This window comes from Rousettus aegyptiacus, unplaced genomic scaffold, assembly GCF_014176215.1.
Source record: "Rousettus aegyptiacus isolate mRouAeg1 unplaced genomic scaffold, mRouAeg1.p scaffold_m13_p_2, whole genome shotgun sequence".
Lineage (NCBI taxonomy): Eukaryota > Metazoa > Chordata > Mammalia > Chiroptera > Pteropodidae > Rousettus > Rousettus aegyptiacus.
The window spans coordinates 109,713,696-109,732,149 of record NW_023416295.1 but is presented as its reverse complement, the minus strand read 5'-3'; the positions used below and the strand labels follow the sequence as shown (position 1 = coordinate 109,732,149).

Below are 18,454 nucleotides of genomic sequence, written 5' to 3'. Positions count from 1 at the left end.
ATTTACAAAATTCTGCATATCATTTAAACCATCTTAAAATGTATGGATCACCTATGTATGAAAATCACATTAAAAAATCATGAAATTCCATTACATCAGGAAGACTGGAAAGGCCAAAATAAAAAACAAGTTCAAAGGAAGACAATCTAGTGACTTCTTTCGCTCTCATCCTAAGCCTAAACACTAACCAAATATCATTTTATTCATGTTTTATGAAGTTGGACATCTATATAGAGAGAGGGAGGGAGAAGAAATGAGAGATGATGATTTTTAAAATTAACAAAACATTAGCTCTCTTTACAACACTTGTTCGGACTCTCTAAATGTAGAGCCTTGAATTCCAATTAAGCATTTACAACTTAGTGAAGGGTGTCTATCTGCTCTGAATTCCTGTCACAGTCATTGCTATACAAATTATCTAGCTAGAAAAGATATGCTGTCTTATGCTCTCTTTCCTACTACCAAAATTTGCGGGTTGATTTAAATTCAACTTTTAGGGACTTTGTCTTCTCTTCTCAATTGAACTATAAGCTCTTTGAAGAACAAACTGTTTTTTGTAGAATAATGCATCCCTTCACTCTCTTCTCTAAGATATTTGTATGTCACTGATTCAGTCATTTAGCAAATATTTACTGGATCCCTACCATGTGCCAGGCTCTTTGCCAAGCACAGAGAGACAGGACTGAACAGGACACAGGCTGAAAGATAAATATCTGACACATAATAGGCACTCATAAGATGAGCGACTGAGTGAATGGATGGATGGATAGACAGATGGGCAGACAGATGAATGGATGAATAAATGAATGAATTCTGTACCACAAAGCTAAGGAACAAAGTCAAGAAAAATGGAATAACCACTTAAGTTATCTTATAATAAACATCATTAAGGTTAAAGATACCAGCCTGTAGAATATCCGTGATTCAAGAAAACAAAAAATGTGGGAAAAATAAGACCGGCCCTAGCATTTGTACCTCTGGGTATTTAGTATGGCCATTTAGTATGTGGCTCTGGAATCTTGCAAAGAATTAAACCATTTTATAGAAACCAAATTTTTTATGTAAAGAATTTGACTAATTCTTTTTTTTAAAGCAATTAGTTTAAAGTATACAATACATTGCTTAGACATTTACATAGTTTATAAAATGATCCCCCTAATTGCTCCTTCTCTTCACTGGTTTTCCACCTAGCCACCACATTAATTCTAACTGCATTCCCTATGCTGTGCTCTCCATCCCCACGACCATCCCTCGACTACTGATTTGTATTTCTTTAACCCTTCGCCCTATCCTCTCAGCGCCCCAACCCCTCTCCCTTTTGGCCGTCACCAGACTGTCTACGATATTTGTGAGTTCGTTTTTGATTAGTTTGTTCTTTTTATTCCTTAGATTTTTCATATAAGTGAAATGATATGGTATTTATCTTTCTCTGTCTGACTTATTTCACTCAGCATAATAACCTTTAGGTCCTTCCATGTCATTGCAAATGGGAGGGTTTCATTTTTTAAATGGCTGAGTAATATTCCATTGTATATATGAATGATAACTTCTTTATCCAATTGTCTGTTGGTGGGCATTTAGGTTGCTTCCATATCTTAGCTATTGTAAATTGTGCTTCTGTGAATATTGGGATGTGTAGATATTTACAAATTGTTGTTTTAGTTTTCTTTGGATAAATACCCAAAAGTGCAATTGCTGGGTCATGACAAATTTTTAACATTCCAACTCTCACTTCTTCTAGATTTAGGGATGAATTATCTTTTGTGATGTCAGTACCAAAGAAATCAGTGTATATAATAACATTATTGTGAGTTTTTATTGAGATCTGAAATACTGATATATATAGCAATTAACTTTAATCCCAGTTTTCTTCATAAAAACAGTGAAATCACCAGAGAATATTACTCCATGTCATTTTTCTACAAGTAGTATAATATTGAAACCATAGTTTATTTTTATGTTTTCTTTATAATATTGTAAAACCAGATTATTAAACTAGAAGTTGATCTTTACTGCAAAGCTTCTTATTCTTTTGACATGCAGAGCACCTGCTGGTATCTAATGGAGTTTTACAGCTTTACTAAAGAGAACCATATTTGGCCATCGATGAATGAAAATGAAATATCTCTCTAGTAGGATAAGGAAAATCAACATTCAAATAAAGAAACTTAATAATGAGTCAAGCAGAGTGTTCAATTTTTTTTTAAAAGAAAAGAAAAAAGGAAAGAAAAACAGAACATACATTGCTCATAGTGTAAAAATCTCAAGCCAAGCGTAGGAAGTTTGAGTTATCAACAATATAATGAATCTTAAAGTCACTATCTCTTTTCCTAAAGCGGACATAAAAGCTGCATCTGTTCATCCTCTTCTAGGTCCACAGGTTCAGCAATGTCACTTAAAGGCAGCAAGGGAGGCAGCAAGGAGAAAGAAACCCTCTTAAAGACATTAAAATATTTTTCTCTTTCAAGCAGAAAAAGAAGCACTGAGACATTACCAGCTAAAGGAACTTAGGGGCCATTCCCTTACTCACCAGGAGACATACCCAGACCCTTGACAAGTTCTAGAAACAACTCAAAATGAGGACACGGAGAGGGATTCCTCCACTCCACCTGGAAACATTTCCAATTCTCTCCCCCAGTTATCTGAAGACAGTCTCAGTCCACAAACTTTCTAATGATTAGACAACAGATTGTTTAGAAGACACATGGACATTTTAAAGCAAGTATCTGAAAAAAAATAGGTAATTGATAGGAGTAAAATTGATTCTGGCTAAACCAACCCAAGAACTGGCCAAGCCTTAGGTAACCTACTACAGAGCACTAATGCTGCTCACCCATATTATGTGTAAGAACATCTCTAGTCTCACATTGTTTTTGTTTTGTACTTAAGTTGAATTGCCTAGAAACTATATGTGGATAAGGAGTAGCATCCATTTGTCATATTATATGTGCTTAAAACTCCTAGCAATGTTACCAAGTGACAATGCTACCAGTATTATTTCATCAAGTAGAAATGTCTTATATTATAGTAAAAGAGAGAGAGAGAGAGAGAGAGAGAGAGAGAGAGAGAGAGAGAGAGAGAGAGAGAGAGAGAGAGAGAGAGAGAGAGGGAGGGAGGGAGGGAGGGAGGGAGGGAGGGAGGGAGGGAGGAAGGAAGGAAGGAAGGAAGGAAGGAAGGAAGGAAGGAAGGAAGGAAGGAAGGAAGGAAGGAAGGAAGGAAGAAAAAAGAAAAGAAAGGAAGAGACAGGAAATATCCTACTAGTGATCTTTCATTTGGCATAAATAAGAGGCTAAGCCCAAATCTCCAGGGAGAAAAAAGTCAAAATTCACCATTTGTAGTTTTGTTGCTGTACTGTTTTTGTTTTTGTTAATCAGCTCATACAAACAGTTTATACTTGGTAATTCCACCAAACTCCTTATAGTCATCCAGAAAGAATCAAACATAATTACTACCCCTCCTACTCTCACGTTTGTCCTTCCTGAGGGATTTTCCAAAGTAGGGGGAGAAGAGGGTTGAATTATAGACAAAGAATTTCACCTTAATAACTGAACAGAAAAATTTGGACTTTGTAAACATCATGTACTCCTTCATCCACTAAGTGTGGAGCTCAGCCCTCACATGGCTCTTTTACCTGCCCAGAAGCATGCCACATGCGTGAAATCTTTCTTTGCTGTATCCCTGTTCTCTAGTTTTTTACATGCTTTCTTACATTTTTAGTCAAGAGTCCATTTGGCAGTCACATACAGTCCATTTGGCAACATTAGAGATGATCATTGCAATTTGGTGACGTCCTCTATCACAACCAAAAATGCTTTCCATTTAACTCATAATAATAGCATTTTGTACTTATGTTTTTATCTCCTCAAAGCACTCTGCCACCATTAATGAACTAAATCAGACTTCACTATCTTATGGTCTGTCTCATTAAAATTAGGTTGATTTTCTCTGTGGCAGTCACTTATATAATGTTTTCTTCTACCAAGCACTGCATTTAACTAATGTAAATTCATTTTTAAACTGTGCTCACATAGAAAATTTTCTCAGAATATATTTTTAATGCTGCATCCTTACTGTCACATCATAGGGAGCATTTTAAATGATAAGGACACATAAGCTCTGCAGTGTAGTTTTCTCTAAGTGTTTGTAAATTACATATTTAAAAAAATAACCTCAAGTAAATATGTTGAAACTGCGAGTGATGGAATTGGAAATTGTTTTCTCTGTGAACCCTATTACTATTTAATTATTTGTATACTGTTAAATGATTGGCTTGCTAATGAAACAGACTTGGTCCATAAGTGAACAAGAAAAACCTACCATGTTTTGACTCTGCTAGACTATTTTATACAAGTGTTTGCTGGCTTATTCCTAAGAATTTGATTTCAAGTGGGAAGGAATGCCAACTTTAAACAGATGGGATCCCAGAGACCCTAGATTAAGAAACTCTATAAACATTGGTTTGTTGTCTCCCAACTGTTCCCCGCTGTCTTAATAAGAGCCTTCTGATTCCATTTAAGGAACCACCATATTTTATTCTTAGCCTTGTGCTTAGAATAGAGTTGAGCCTACCCCCAACTCCAAAGGTAGGACCCTTAACCCTCCAGGATTAAGCCAATTTAGCTTATCACACTCTCTTCACCACTAAGATTAACATACAGTAGATGTTTCATCTATGTTAGCCCAATCAGACTAAACTTGGGCCTTTCCTGGGAATTTGGATACAGACTCTATTCCTCTTGGGTACTACAGTGTGATGATGAGACTTGTAGCTGGTGTAGTCATTTACATCCTTAAGAGGAAAATTTAGGATGTCTTGGGTAGGCCACCACATGGAATTTCAGGAGGACACCATAGTAAATAGAGCAGAGATATAGGCAAACCTGGGACCTTGCTGGTATAGTTGAACCTTTATCAGATAGGGAACAGTCTGAACTGCTGGAATAAAGAGATTCCAAAACATAATAGCTCAAAAAGATAGAATTTCTGTTTCAAATTCTTTATCACCTTGATGTCTGTAAGTGGGTGGGTGGGCAAGACCGGTAGGCAGTTTGGAGCTGTGAGGTCATCTAAGGACCCAGGATCTTTTTCTGTCTTGTTCTGTCCTCCTAGAGTATTGTCTTCATGTTCAGCGTAAAGCTGGTTCACTGATTCCCCACCACATTCACGTTCCAGTTGCGAGAAGAAAGAAAGGAAAAGTGGAGGGCATGATGCTTATTTTAAGACAGGATTTATCAATTTCAGCTTTTTTGACATTTGGAGCTTGATAATTCTTTACTGTTGAGGGCTATCCTATATGTTGTAGGGTATTTAACAGACTCTCTGGCTTCTACCCACTCAATGCCCATATCGCCACCCTCCTAAGTCATGACAATCAAAAATAGTTACAAACATTGAAAAATGTCTTGGGGGGCTAAGTAGCCCCTGATGGGAATCACTCTTTTAAGGATAAGCTGTGGAGTTTACACACATCACTTTTATTCACTTCCAATAGCCACAAGTTAGTCAATCAGCCATACTGAGTCATAAGAGAGTCTGGGAGAAATATTTCCAGCTCATGCCCAGGTAAATCTTCAAGAATTCTATTGCTAAAAAAGAAGGGGAAAATTGGTTTTAGAGGACAATTAATGATCTTTTCCACACAGCCCTACTTCTGACTTTTCTGTCATAAAAGCCCATGAGTTACCTTTATAATTTACACCATTTTAGTTTGCAGTCACTTAAAATTCAGAACCCTAACTGATGCAAGTATTGTGAACATTATACAAAGAAAAAAACGTGGAAGGAATAATAACTGAAGTTACTCAGAAACTGGGAGGTAATTCAGAAGGATTGAACAAAACAGCTGAAATGGGGCTGTTTCTTGTCAAGAGAATTCTTTGGTTGAAATGGAAAGGCCATGGTTATAAGGGTCCACGGTCATTGTGGTAGTTAAGAAAGAAGACAGTATAATTATGCAAAATCATCAAAATGAAAACTGCAGGCATCTTACGTTATTTGGCTTTGAACTGCTGCTTTCTAGTTCTCATTGTAAATACAAAAGGCCTTTAGTGGCTCCTTTATATCTCACAAAAAAAGGATCATTGCTTACAGCCAGCTGTTTCGCAATTATATTTCTATGAAGTTAGCATAATTTGACATTAGAACTGCCTAAGGGAAGAAGACAGTGACAATGTGCTAGGGTATTAGAGTATGAATAGAAGAAGTCCCATGTTACAAGTGGAGAATCTTCCCAGAATTCACCTTGAAGCCAATAGTTCTGAATTCAAAACCTATTGTCCCATAGGAATATTGTTTTTTATATTATTAGATTACCACAGAAGCCTTCTAATACCAGAAAAGAGATATGTTCTTTGCAATAGTACAAAAGAAAAAATTGCTGGACAGAGAAAGGTTTGTCTTTCAAAGAAAAAGTTTCTGACAGAAATCGTCAGCAAAATCTTCAGGAAAGAGTAAATTTTTAACCAAACTTAAGATGAAGAAAGAAAGAAATGGCATTTCAGGTTAAAGAACATGGCTTTTTAAACTCTCTGTGAGGAATAGTGACTGTGGCCATGAGTAGATCATAACGTTTGTGAAAATGAAATGAATAAGTTAGGATGGGGCCGTGAATACTATGGCAAAGTTTGAATTTTTTTAGTCGTTAAGCCACTAAAGGTTTTTAATGAGGGGAATGATGTGATCAAATATAGTTTTAATAATTATATAAAGAAGAGTTTGAGGGCATAGTCACAAGAGAGATTGGATTTCTGATCTTGAGAAGTGGCAACAAGTTAGAAAGAGGGAACCAACTAGAGACAGCATGAAGGTGAATTGGCAGAATGGGCACATGTTTGTGGGAGAAGAAGAAATCAGAGATGGCCCCAAACTTTCTAACTTTTTGGTCAAGAGGCTGTAATCATGGCATAGGAAAAGGCTGAAAGGGGTGGAGGAGTGGCGATAATAATTTCAGTAGGTTTCTTGAGATGATTATAACCTAATAGTACAGCATATGGGCTTACTTAAGTTTCTGCAAAGCTTGTGCATTGTGTCTCAATTATATGAAGAAAACCCACTTATTAGATTTTATACTTAGTTCCAAAGTCTTCCTCCAAGTTTACACTATATTTTGGGGGGTGGTGTATCTCTACATGTTAAAACCATGCCAGTGACACCAGGATTGGTGAAAACATTGCATTCCAGTGCCAGATTCTGTGGCCAGAAACTTTGCTTAACAGAAGTAGCTATTATTTTGGAAGCATAAGTTTGCATCATAGGACATATGAGAAAAGTCGTATAGAGAAAAATCCTATTAAATGTATCTTAAAATAATATCAAATGTGATTAAGCTCATAAATTTGTCTTTGAGAGTCTTGGGACAGATGAAAAGAAAGAAGAAAATAAAGAAGGGTCAGCTCAAACATAAAGAGAAAAAGAGGAAACAAGGGAACGTTTAGCAGGAAGAGTACTTACTCTCTCAGTCTGCTGGGGCAGCTACAACAGAACACTACAGACTGAGTGGTTTAAACAACAGACATTTATTTCTCACAGTTCTGGAGGCTGCAAGTATGAGATCAGGGTGCCAGCCTAGTCAGGTTCTTGGTGAAGGCTCTCTTCCTGGTTTATAATTGACTTCTAATGGTATGCTTACATGGTGGAGAGAAAGATCTCTCTCTCATATCTCTTCTTATATGTCCCACCCTCATGACCTAACTATTTTCCAAAGACCCCACCTCTTAATACCATCACATTGGGGGTTAGGATTTCACTATATAAATTTCGAGAGGGCACCAACATCTAGTCCGTAACAAGTGGACAATGCCAGTGAAGGTGGTATCGATAGTTCCCTGGAAGAGAACTTCTAGGGTGTTTCGAACTGCCATACCCAGCCTCTGCGTTCCCATCCCTTCCATAGACAAAGTCAAGTCAACCAAGCCTTTGTACAGCATGGTAAATGGTAGAGAAGAATAGTAATTGAAACAGCAGAAAAATAGGAGCATATATATGTCATTACCCTTCTTAATCCCTGACCAAAGATGGGATGGGATGCATGTGTAGGTGATAGCTCACTCTACCTAGAGCTAAATATTGAACTAGATCGGCCTGCTAGGAATTGGTTATTGGAAGAAACCCTTTAGAAAGGAAACCCCTACCAATCATGGGAGAGTCATATAAGAGGTCTTCCACTCAAAATTAGTTCCTAAATAGGGACAAAATTAACAAAAATATTGACACCAGATCCATTCTATGTATTATATGTTCAGAAGGGGCTGTCCAGCTGGCAAGGCTGTAGAATCACCCCTCCACCTTGAGAGTCGCTCCTAAGCTGGAGCTGACTGAGTAATCACAAAACCAGTCAAACTACATCTATATCCTGATCCCTAAAAACAGCCACTTGGCAAAGCATTCGTCTGGTCTTCCTTCTGGGTCCCCGGGAGCCTCCTTTCACATGGCACAGTCAGTGATTCCAAGTCTCACTACCTTGGTGGTGACATACAATAAATGACTCAGCAAACCATCTTACTGTTGCTTTAATACAATGATTTCTTATTCCTCCTTTTTTGATAGGAAGGAGTGAAAACAAAGAGAGGAGGAGTTAGTCCTAAGGCTAGGTGGAAAACAGAAGGAAGAAACAAGACTATAAATTTTTCTCACAGTAAAGCGGAATTAACAGAAAATAAGGGAGGAAGTAGAGATATTACTCCTCTCCAAAAACTAATGTTCTATCCCCAAGAACAACAACAAATTTCAAAGCTGAGGAATTCCTTTTTTTGTTTCCTCATTTTAAGCAACATAAGGAAAATGGATGCTTCATATATAATATGCCCAAATATATCAACATTAGCTGGCTTCGGTATCTGGAAAGAAAGCTCAAAAAATCATAGTTTCAACTCACTATTCTAGAGCCTCAGTAATAAGATTACACTCAGAACTCTCAAGTTTAACTTTTCTGTTCTGTGTAATTTGATCTATTGACTTCAGGAGCAGGAGAAAACTACAAAATGTTGGATTAGTTTTTCTTCTCAGACCTCAATACCACCTCGTACATACATAATGAAAGAAGCTCTCCCTTTCTCTTTCATCTCATACGTGATTAAATTCTTAATTAAATTCTTCATTAATGAACCAGTCACTTGGAGTGGATATGCTTCTTCTCAGAAGTAAATCTGGCACTTGGGGCAGCTTGACTTACTTCTGCAGGAAATGTAAAGAGTTTTTCCCATTTGCTTAATGGTGAACACCAATGCAGGAAAGTGAGTTGAAGGAGTGTCTGACATGACTTAGATGTCAGCCTTTACACAAAACTATGATAATAGTTATTAATAATATGTGCCAGGCAGGCACACTTTGAAGCACTTTCCACATAGTAACTTAATTTAATCTTTGTAACTCTATGAGCTAGGTATCATCATTCTCACCACTTCGACTTGAAGAAACGATGGCACAAGACCACATAGCTAGTAGCAGAGCTAAGATTAAAATTAGTCTGGCTCCAGAGTCTATACTTGTAAATACTATACTAAATTGTTTTTCCAACACATCATAAAGAGTGACAGGTTCAGAGTCAGAAGACCATGGTTTGACTGCTTGGGGGCAGCCTTTCTAAGCCCCAGTTTTCTCACTGGGATTGTTGTGAAGATAATAATAGTCCACAGCCATGCCACCCTGAACAAGCTCAATCCCGGCTGATCTGGAGAAGCTAAGCAGGGTCGGGCCTGGTTAGTACTTAGATGGGAGACCACCTAGGAAAACCAGGTGCCATAGGTGTAAAAAAAAGAGAGAGAGAGAATACAAAATTTAAAAACATTTCTAATCTTAAACTACTCTACAAATATAAAGGACCATTATTATCTTAAACCTTGTAATGGATCTTACTTTACAAATTATTCTCAGCTAGCATTTCATCTATTTTCACTAACTTACCATGACTCCTGAAACATTTGTACATAACTATTATCTCCTGATTATATGCTCTAGTTAACATTTTTTTAATTAAAAAGATAATCTATTTGAAAGTTTATGCTTTGCAGAACAGAGTAATCATTTTTATAAGATTGGAAAGAATATAAATTATTTTCAAAAGATCATTTTCTAGACCTATTTAGATTTAATTGTCATCCTCAAACCTTGGTAGATAAACAAAAGAATCCTCTCTTCAACTTTGGTGGTTGTATTAGTTTTCATTACTTCCATAATAAATTACCTCAAACTTAGTTTTAAAAACAGCAAATGGCAGGATTTCCTTATTGTTTTTGTGGCTAAATAATATTTGTGTGTGTGTGTATCACATTTTAGTTACAAAAATAATGTTTATTATTTTGTAGTTCTGAAGGTATGAAGTCTGACATAGGTATCACTGACCTAAAATCAAGGTTTGAGCAGGGCATTGCATTGCTCTCTGGAGACTCCAGTTGAGAATCTATTTCCTTGCGTTTTCCAAATTCTAGAGGCCACCTGGATTCTGTGGCTTGTGGCCCCCTCCTCCATCTTCAAAGCCAGCAATGTGGCATATCTCTGGCCCTTCTTCCATTGTCACATCTCTTTCTGACCACACTCAGGAAAGGTTTTCTGTTTTTAAGGACTCACATGATTAGGACAGGCCCTCGTTGATAAAACAGGATAATCTCAAGATTCTTAACCTTAATCACATTTGCAAAGTCCCTTTTGCCATATACATTGACATATTCATAGGTTCTGAGAATTAGAATGTGGACATCTTTTAGGGGAGTTATTGTTCACCCTGCCATAATCATGAACATTAGAAACAAAAGCCTCAATTTTGTAAATTAAAAAGGCTTTTCAATATATAAAAGTTTGAGGTGATTTCATTACAGCGTCCTGAAAAACCTCCAAGTCATAACAGCTATTATGACAGAAAGGAAGTGAAGTCCAGTTAAGCCGATTTCATATAAAAAGAAAACCTGACGAAAGGTTATTCAAGGGAAGCAGTGTTACATCGATAACGAAACCAAATGATAAACCTGAAAATCATCCACAATGAGGCAATGAATCTGCGCTCATTGTACCTGCAGTTTATTATTAGGAATGAAAAACCTTCTTTCTAGTTTATCACTTTCCAGAAGTGAAAAGTTACAGTCATACACTGTTAGAGACTAGACAGACATCAGAAAAGAGACCTTTCTTTTTATCAAAGTAAGAAAAACAAAAAGGCCCTACTGGTTTTTTAAGATAAATTAACAAATAAAAGAAGCAAAGGTCCCAGGTCTTATAGTTGCTTCAACGGCTGCAACGGGGATTATCTAAATGGTGTTGAAGAAGGGTCGTTGGCATTTTCACGATGAAGAGTCCCATGGGTGTGTCTTTTGAGAACAGAATGAAGCAATGCAGCCATAGAGATATGGAATCCCTGAGGACGGTAGCCCAGTTTTGTAGCTTGCATATTTCCCCATGCTATTTACATGTTTACAAAAACCTAATAGACATTTAGATGCCACACATGGTGTCCAGCTATTGTACTCAGGAAAAGCAAAAGCAACCTTAATGATTCTTATTACAGCCTGGTTTACCATTTCCATAAAATTATGTTCTTTTATGCAACAACCAGGACTTCGAAGCCACCAAGAAACTCTGAATTGACAAGAATTTGTTTTATAGAAGAGTCTCTAAAACAAAACAAGTCTAATTATTTAGAACACTACTTTGTAGAAGAAGTGATCCTTGCTGTACAATGTACATCCTAAAAACATGAGTGTGACTCAGTTAGGTGGGTATATTTCCATTTAGAAAACAGCTATAGTTAAGAAGATAGGAGCAAAGTCTAGATCTCAGAAGTTACTAATGAGCTAATCAAGGGATTAGGGCCATCTCCAAGAATTCAGGACAAAACTTCAATATGATGAAAGGACACTTCCAGAAGACACTTAGGTAACCAAGTCAATTAAGGAGTGTATAAAAATGGAGAAGACCAGAAAAAATAGAGAAGCAATCAAATACTTCCGATAACTAGATCAAGAAGATACTCAAATATGCCCATCTCAGGTACATAACATATCAAGTTTAAACAGTGAAGACTTATCCAGGCACAAAAGTTGATAAAGAATAAGACCTGTAACAACTTATGGAATAGGAGAAAATATTTGTAAACCATGTATCAGATAAGGAGTTAATATCCAAAATATATAAGGAACTCATACTTGTCAATAGCAGAGAGAGAGAGAGAGAGAGAGAGAGAGAGAGAGGGAGGGAGGGAGGGAGGGAAGGAAGGAAGGAAGGAAGGAAGGAAGGAAGGAAGGAAGGAAGGAAGGAAGGAAGGAAGGAAGGAAGGAAGGAAGGAAGGAAGGAGAAAGAAACAAATAATCCAATTAAAAAGAAGCAGAAGATCTGAATAGATACTTTTCCAGGGAAGACACACAAATGGCCAAGAAGTACATGAAAAGACACTCAAAATCACTAAGCATGAGGGAACTGCTAATCAAAGACATAATGAGATACCACTCACACCTGTTAGCATGCTATTATCAAAAAGACAAGAAAGAATAAGGGCTTGTAAGAACATGGAGAAAAGAGAACCCTTGTCCACTGTTGGTGGGAATATAAATTGGTACAGTCACGATGGAAAACAGTATGGAAATTCCTCAAAAGTTAAAAATAGACCTACCATTTCATCCAGCAATTCTATTTCTGAGTATACATTCAAAGAAATAAAATTACTATCCAAAGAGATATCTGCATCCCCATGTTCACTGCAGCATTATTCACAATAACCAAGACAGGGAGACAACCCAAGTGTCCATTAGTGAGTAAATGGAAAAGGAAAAGATACATATAGATGATATAGATATAGACATAGATATAATAGTATATATACTATTATATAGTATTATATAGTATATAATATATAATATACTATATAATAAAATTCTATATAATAATGTGTGTACACACACACACACACACACACAGAATAGAATATTATTCGGCCATAAAAAATAAGGAGATCCTACCATTTGCAACAACATGAATGGACCCTGAAGGCTTTATGCTAAGTAAAATAAGTTAGACAGAGAAAGACAAATACTGTCTTATCTATTTCACTTATATATGGAATCTATTAAAAAAAAAATTCAGCCTCATAAAAATAGAATGGTGGTTGCCAGGAACTGGGGTCATGAGAGAAAGGTGATATTGGTCAAAGTATACAAACTTCCAGTTATAAGATGAATAATAAGATCTGGGGGTATAATGTACAGCATGGTGACTACATTTGGCAATGCTATATTTTATACTTGAAAGCTGCAAAGAGAGTAGACCTCAAATGGTCTCACCACACACACACACATACACACACAAAATTGTAATTACATGAGTGAATAGATGTGTTAACTAACCTTATTATGATAATCACTTAACAAAACATATGTATATCAAATCATCACATGATACACTTTTAACTTACAAATTGTTATGCCTGTTATATCTCAATAAAGCTGGGTGGAAAAAAAATAACATCTCTGAGCTACTGTCAGATTTGGTCATGATTTAGATGGGAATTTTGCCTGCAAAGTAAGTTTCTTTGGTACTTGTATCAGAACGAATCTGCAAAGGCTAAAACTGACATTGCTTATTCATAACACGTCCAAACCTGCTCCTTTTCCAGGCCTCTGTCCTTTCTTTTAAGTATTGTGAAATAATAGAATACCTCTGAATCGTTGTCAGAATTGGCAGATTTTGCTCAGTTACCTTGCTGACCTTACCAGCTGCCTGTCTCCTCTTGCCTTTTTTTCATTCCACAAACACATGGAAGTACGTGCACCTCAGGGCCTCCACATGTCCTGCTCTTTCTGGCCAGTACAAGCTTCCATCACGTCTTCAGATGACTGGCTCCTTCCTGTCATTCAGTTCTTACCTCAAACCTGGCCTCCTCAGGAAGGATTTTGCTGGTCACCCTTTCCAAATTACTGTGTTCTCCCCAAAGCATTGATCACATCACATCAGAGTTCATATCAAAATCTGAAACTGTCTTGGGTTTTTAATTCACTTCATCAAATGGCAGATGCATAAGGAATTTTCTTGTCATTTACTGTGTTAAATGAATACATAGTCATCACACTTCTCTTGAGAAAACCTATGCCTTAGTTAGGTTGAAGTTTCAATGCACAAACATAGGAGGCATAAACATTGATTTGGGGGGTATTTAGTATTTGGATGTTGGTGCCAAAAAGCAACTGGAGGTTTGACCATTTTGTAGATGTCCAAGGCATTGGGATGGAGGAGCCAGGGAACTTCATAAGCAAACAAAGTCTCTCAACCAAATATCAACCTTAGGTCAAAACAGATTATCAATTTTTAAAAAGCCCACATTTCCCCTTTCTTTGCAATTATTTACAATAACTGACCAACCATTTAGCTGCCAGAGCTGGTTTCTCATCCGTAGGTCCAGTTTTTAAAGATAGTCTTCATTTTGATGAAAATCTTCATCATGAGCCCCTCGGCTGGATGCAGCGTTAAAAACAAAAACAAACAAACAAAAACCCAAACTACACATATCCAAGTAATGCAGGATTTGGGGCAATGGGAAGAAGACAGGATTGAGAGTAAGGGGACTCAGATTATGAGGCCCCAAAGAAGGTGTATTTATTTATTTGACAAAAATTGAATAGTGCCAAGTATTGTTTAGTAAATTCGATTAGTGAATATGTCAGACCACATTTCCATCCTTCAGGAGTTATGTTCTACTGGAGCTGGGAAGAGGGAGACAAAAAAACTTTTTCTGGTCTGCTGTTTTATCTTCTAAAAATATGTGGATAGACTAGATTATCTGTAAAGTTCCTCCCAGCTCTACATGTTCTGAGAGGAAAGAAATTTTGGAATGCTTAGCAGTGGTTACTTTAGGGGAGTATAATCATGGATGATTAAAAGTTCCTCTTTTTTTTGTTGTTTATCACTGCTTCCTGATTTTGTTTTTTTCTATAATGAACATGCATTATATATGAAGTAGAAAAATGTTTAAGAAAACATTAGAGAGATTTTCCTATCAAACCTGGGAGTTGGTTATTGGTGACCTGAAGGTAGGTCATTCATCCATTAGTAATTAGAGCTGTGAATGGGAATCATCTCACCCTTCTAGTGACATACTTAATACTTACCTAATGAAGCTTTGGGGAAAGTGTTAAGGGAATCTTCTGTTCCTTTTCTCATCGCCTATGTGCGTAGTGGCTTATTCTCCTTTCTCCGAACCATTTAAGATCTTCTTTACCTAGTCTTCATAGGCATGTTCTGGCACAATTCCTGGATATTCCTTTCTCTCTCTCTCTCCCTGCCGCCCCCGCCTTACACACACACACACACACACACACACACACACACACACACACACACATGTTGCCCTTCAACCTTCATATCTCAAGTTAAATGTTACTTCCTCAGAGAGATCTTAAGTGAGTGATCTAAGAATTTCATTCCTACCTTAGACTCACCATACTAATCCTGGTAGTCTCTATCATATTTCTGTTCTACTCTTTTCTTCCAGAGCGGTCTTCCCAATTTGTAAGTTCGTTGCTTGTTTTTTCTTTACAAGTCTATTGTCTATTTTCCCCACAAGCCTGAAGTTCCATCATGAAAACAGGGAAGGACTGAGGCCTAATTAACATTGGCTGAGTAAATGAATAAATTAAATGACTCTTTTGTCCTCTATTACAAGTTATTCCTATATAATGTTCACTGCAGCCAATTCTTTGCCAGCTCACAAGAGCCAGTTATTAAATTCTCAGGAATTGAGTTAAGTCAGTTGTTAAACTGTTAGTAGCTTGAAATCAGCTACTGAGAGTGTTGATACCATAGATACTGACAGTGCTACATGTAAAGACTTTCTTTCTCCAGAGAGCTGGTTTACCAGCACACCACTGCTCTCTTCTACTAAATCCTACTATAAATATTGACAATACTATTGCAAAACATATGGCGCATAGGTTACTTTGACTCTCTCAATTAAATATGAAATTTTAGAAATACTAATTATGTGCTATACGATCATTTTTTTTTAATTAGGAATACTTAGTCTTTTTATAAATTAATTATAATCTAAAGTGTGTGTCTCTGATCTCCTAAAGTTTTCCTTTCTATTTTTCAGATCCTTATGTAAAGATTCATCTGATGCAGAATGGTAAGAGGCTGAAGAAGAAAAAGACAACAATTAAAAAGAACACTCTTAACCCCTACTACAACGAATCATTCAGCTTTGAAGTACCCTTTGAGCAAATCCAGGTAATGTCAAACATAATTTTATCTTCCCATTGAATTTTATTTCTTCAGACCATACAAATTAAACACACAGATCTTGCAAATTATCAGTGGCATGCCTTCATTAGATATGCCATTCTTATTCCCATGCACATTTGATGCTAAAGCTACCTGAAGAGGGAAAAGAAAATATACAGCGCAGGATGTGCTGATTCATCAGCCAAAAAAGGCTGGCGTTCTGTTGAGCAGAAACAAAATGGAGAAAAAGAAAATCAACAGAAAAACTCTGCTAACCCAAACAATACATCCACAAAGATTAAAAGGCCAAGAGCGAATGAGCTGCCACTATTTACTCCCAGGCTATCATGTGTAAATTCTTCTTAACACATCTTTATAGAAAAAAAAAAGAGATAAGAGAAATATTTTGGTTGATACTAAATATGCGTCTTTAATTTTTCATTATTAAGAAACAAAAGAAAATTAGGCTAAGTAGTATTTTTAATTGTTTAAATTCAGCTTCCTGTTTCTGAGTTGGAGTGGATGGGTATTTTCATAAAAATGGAATCCTTATTTTCTAGACAATAATTGTTATGATAGGAAGTATTCTATTAAAAGACCTTGTGGTTAACATGTTCAAAATAGGATGTTATGTATAGCCACAATGATAGCAGATGACCTCATTATTTAGTAATTTTTAAATATATTTGAAGTTTCTTCATTTCATATCTATAATTAGATTGAAATCCTAAGTTTACATCTAATAATTATGGGCTATTTCTTACTAATCTTTAATCAATATCACAGAGTAAAATTGCTTAAAGCAAGACTATTTTTACATTTTATTAAATAATTGATGTGGGTCCATCTTTTCAGTAATATAAAAGTTTGCCAGTAATTTGAAGGAGAAATGAAAGGTACGCATCAAAACTATAACTTGGAACCTTCTAAAGGTCCAGAATAGCAAAAGTCAGCAAATATTCTTCCATTGCATATTTTTAATTTTAATCTATTCTTAGAATATAGTATCTTATGAATGAACCAAAACTTTATTTTATGAAGAAAGCTATTATAATATGGCTACACTTATTGTATGTTTATTTAGTGCCTAGGCCCTAGTTAAGCACTTTAAAGGCATAATCTCATTTAGTCCTTATAATAGCCTTACGAGTTTCCATTATTATTCCAATTTATATACAAGGAAACTAAGGCTTAGAATTTCCTCAAATATAAAATAGGAATAATAACAGAATCCACATAAAGTAAGATTATACATATCAAAGCACTTGGAACAGTGCCAAGTACATAGGAACACTCAGCAAAGGCTCCCATCATTACTATTCACAATGCTAATATTGTCTCTTTTTTCAAATTAACATTTTATTAGAAAATGGATCTAATGATAAGATTAAAGCAATATTTAAATCAGCACTGTCCGATAGAACTCTGTGGGGATGGAAATGTTTATCGTTTCTGCTGTCCTTGATGGCAGCCACCTGCCACTGGTGGGTAATGAGCATCTCAATCACTAATGTGATCAAGAAACTTTAAGTTTAATTTATTCAAATTTAAACAGCTACATGTGGCTAGTAGCTACTGTATTGTATAGGGAAGCTTTCAAAAAATCAATAATCCCACAATCCTGATTGGTTCATGGTTTTTATAGACGTTTTCCCATGGCAGCAAACTATACATTTTATTTACTTTCAGCATCTGTTATATAAGTAAATGATGTTGCAGAGGACACTGATTCCCTGTCCACAATCACTTGTTCACTAGCCCAAACCAGTGAGCTCACTGCTTTAGACCCACTGGCAAACCCCTAAAACATCCAATTTTCCCCAACAATTTATTTTGCAATATTTGTTCAGTGAACTCATTTGAGTTCTAAGACCTTCTTCCTATGGAAACGAACACCTCCTAGCATGTTGTTTTTTAATTCCACAAAACAATATAAAGCAGGGCATTGAGATAAAAAAAAATTCTTTTGTAAACCTTCCCCTTTGAGCTATAACTCTATACCTTGAAAAAATATAAATAAATGTCCCTTTTCAACTATAAATTGCAGCAAATGCAAATATATTGAAAATGAAACACATGAAAAACAAGACATATGCTGGGTTTCTGGGGCAGCATTCTGGAGCAGATAACATTTTGTCAGCACAGAGAGAGCCTGAGCCCCATGTAGAGTACATTAGGCACAAAAATAATGAACATGCCTTTGACTGCATCCCTCCTCCTCTGCTCCTTGAGTCAATTTGTTCTGTTCTTTTTTTTTTTT

At 36.3% G+C, this 18,454-nt stretch overlaps 1 protein-coding gene and 1 long non-coding RNA gene across 5 annotated transcripts in view; one reads left to right on the top strand and one right to left on the bottom strand.

Annotated features, from left to right (window-relative positions):
• The window catches only part of LOC118613677, an 88,994-nt gene that overhangs the window by 17,063 nt on the left and 53,477 nt on the right, over positions 1 to 18,454 (bottom strand). The gene's annotated exons all lie outside the window — the stretch shown is intronic.
• SYT1 (synaptotagmin 1) overlaps positions 1 to 18,454 on the top strand; it is a 470,287-nt gene that overhangs the window by 447,940 nt on the left and 3,893 nt on the right. For all 4 annotated transcript variants that reach the window (XM_036236723.1, XM_036236722.1, XM_036236721.1 and 1 more), the window contains one exon: positions 16,067 to 16,200. In XM_036236723.1, coding sequence (XP_036092616.1) covers positions 16,067 to 16,200 — 134 coding nt within the window. The remainder of the gene's footprint in view (positions 1 to 16,066; positions 16,201 to 18,454) is intronic.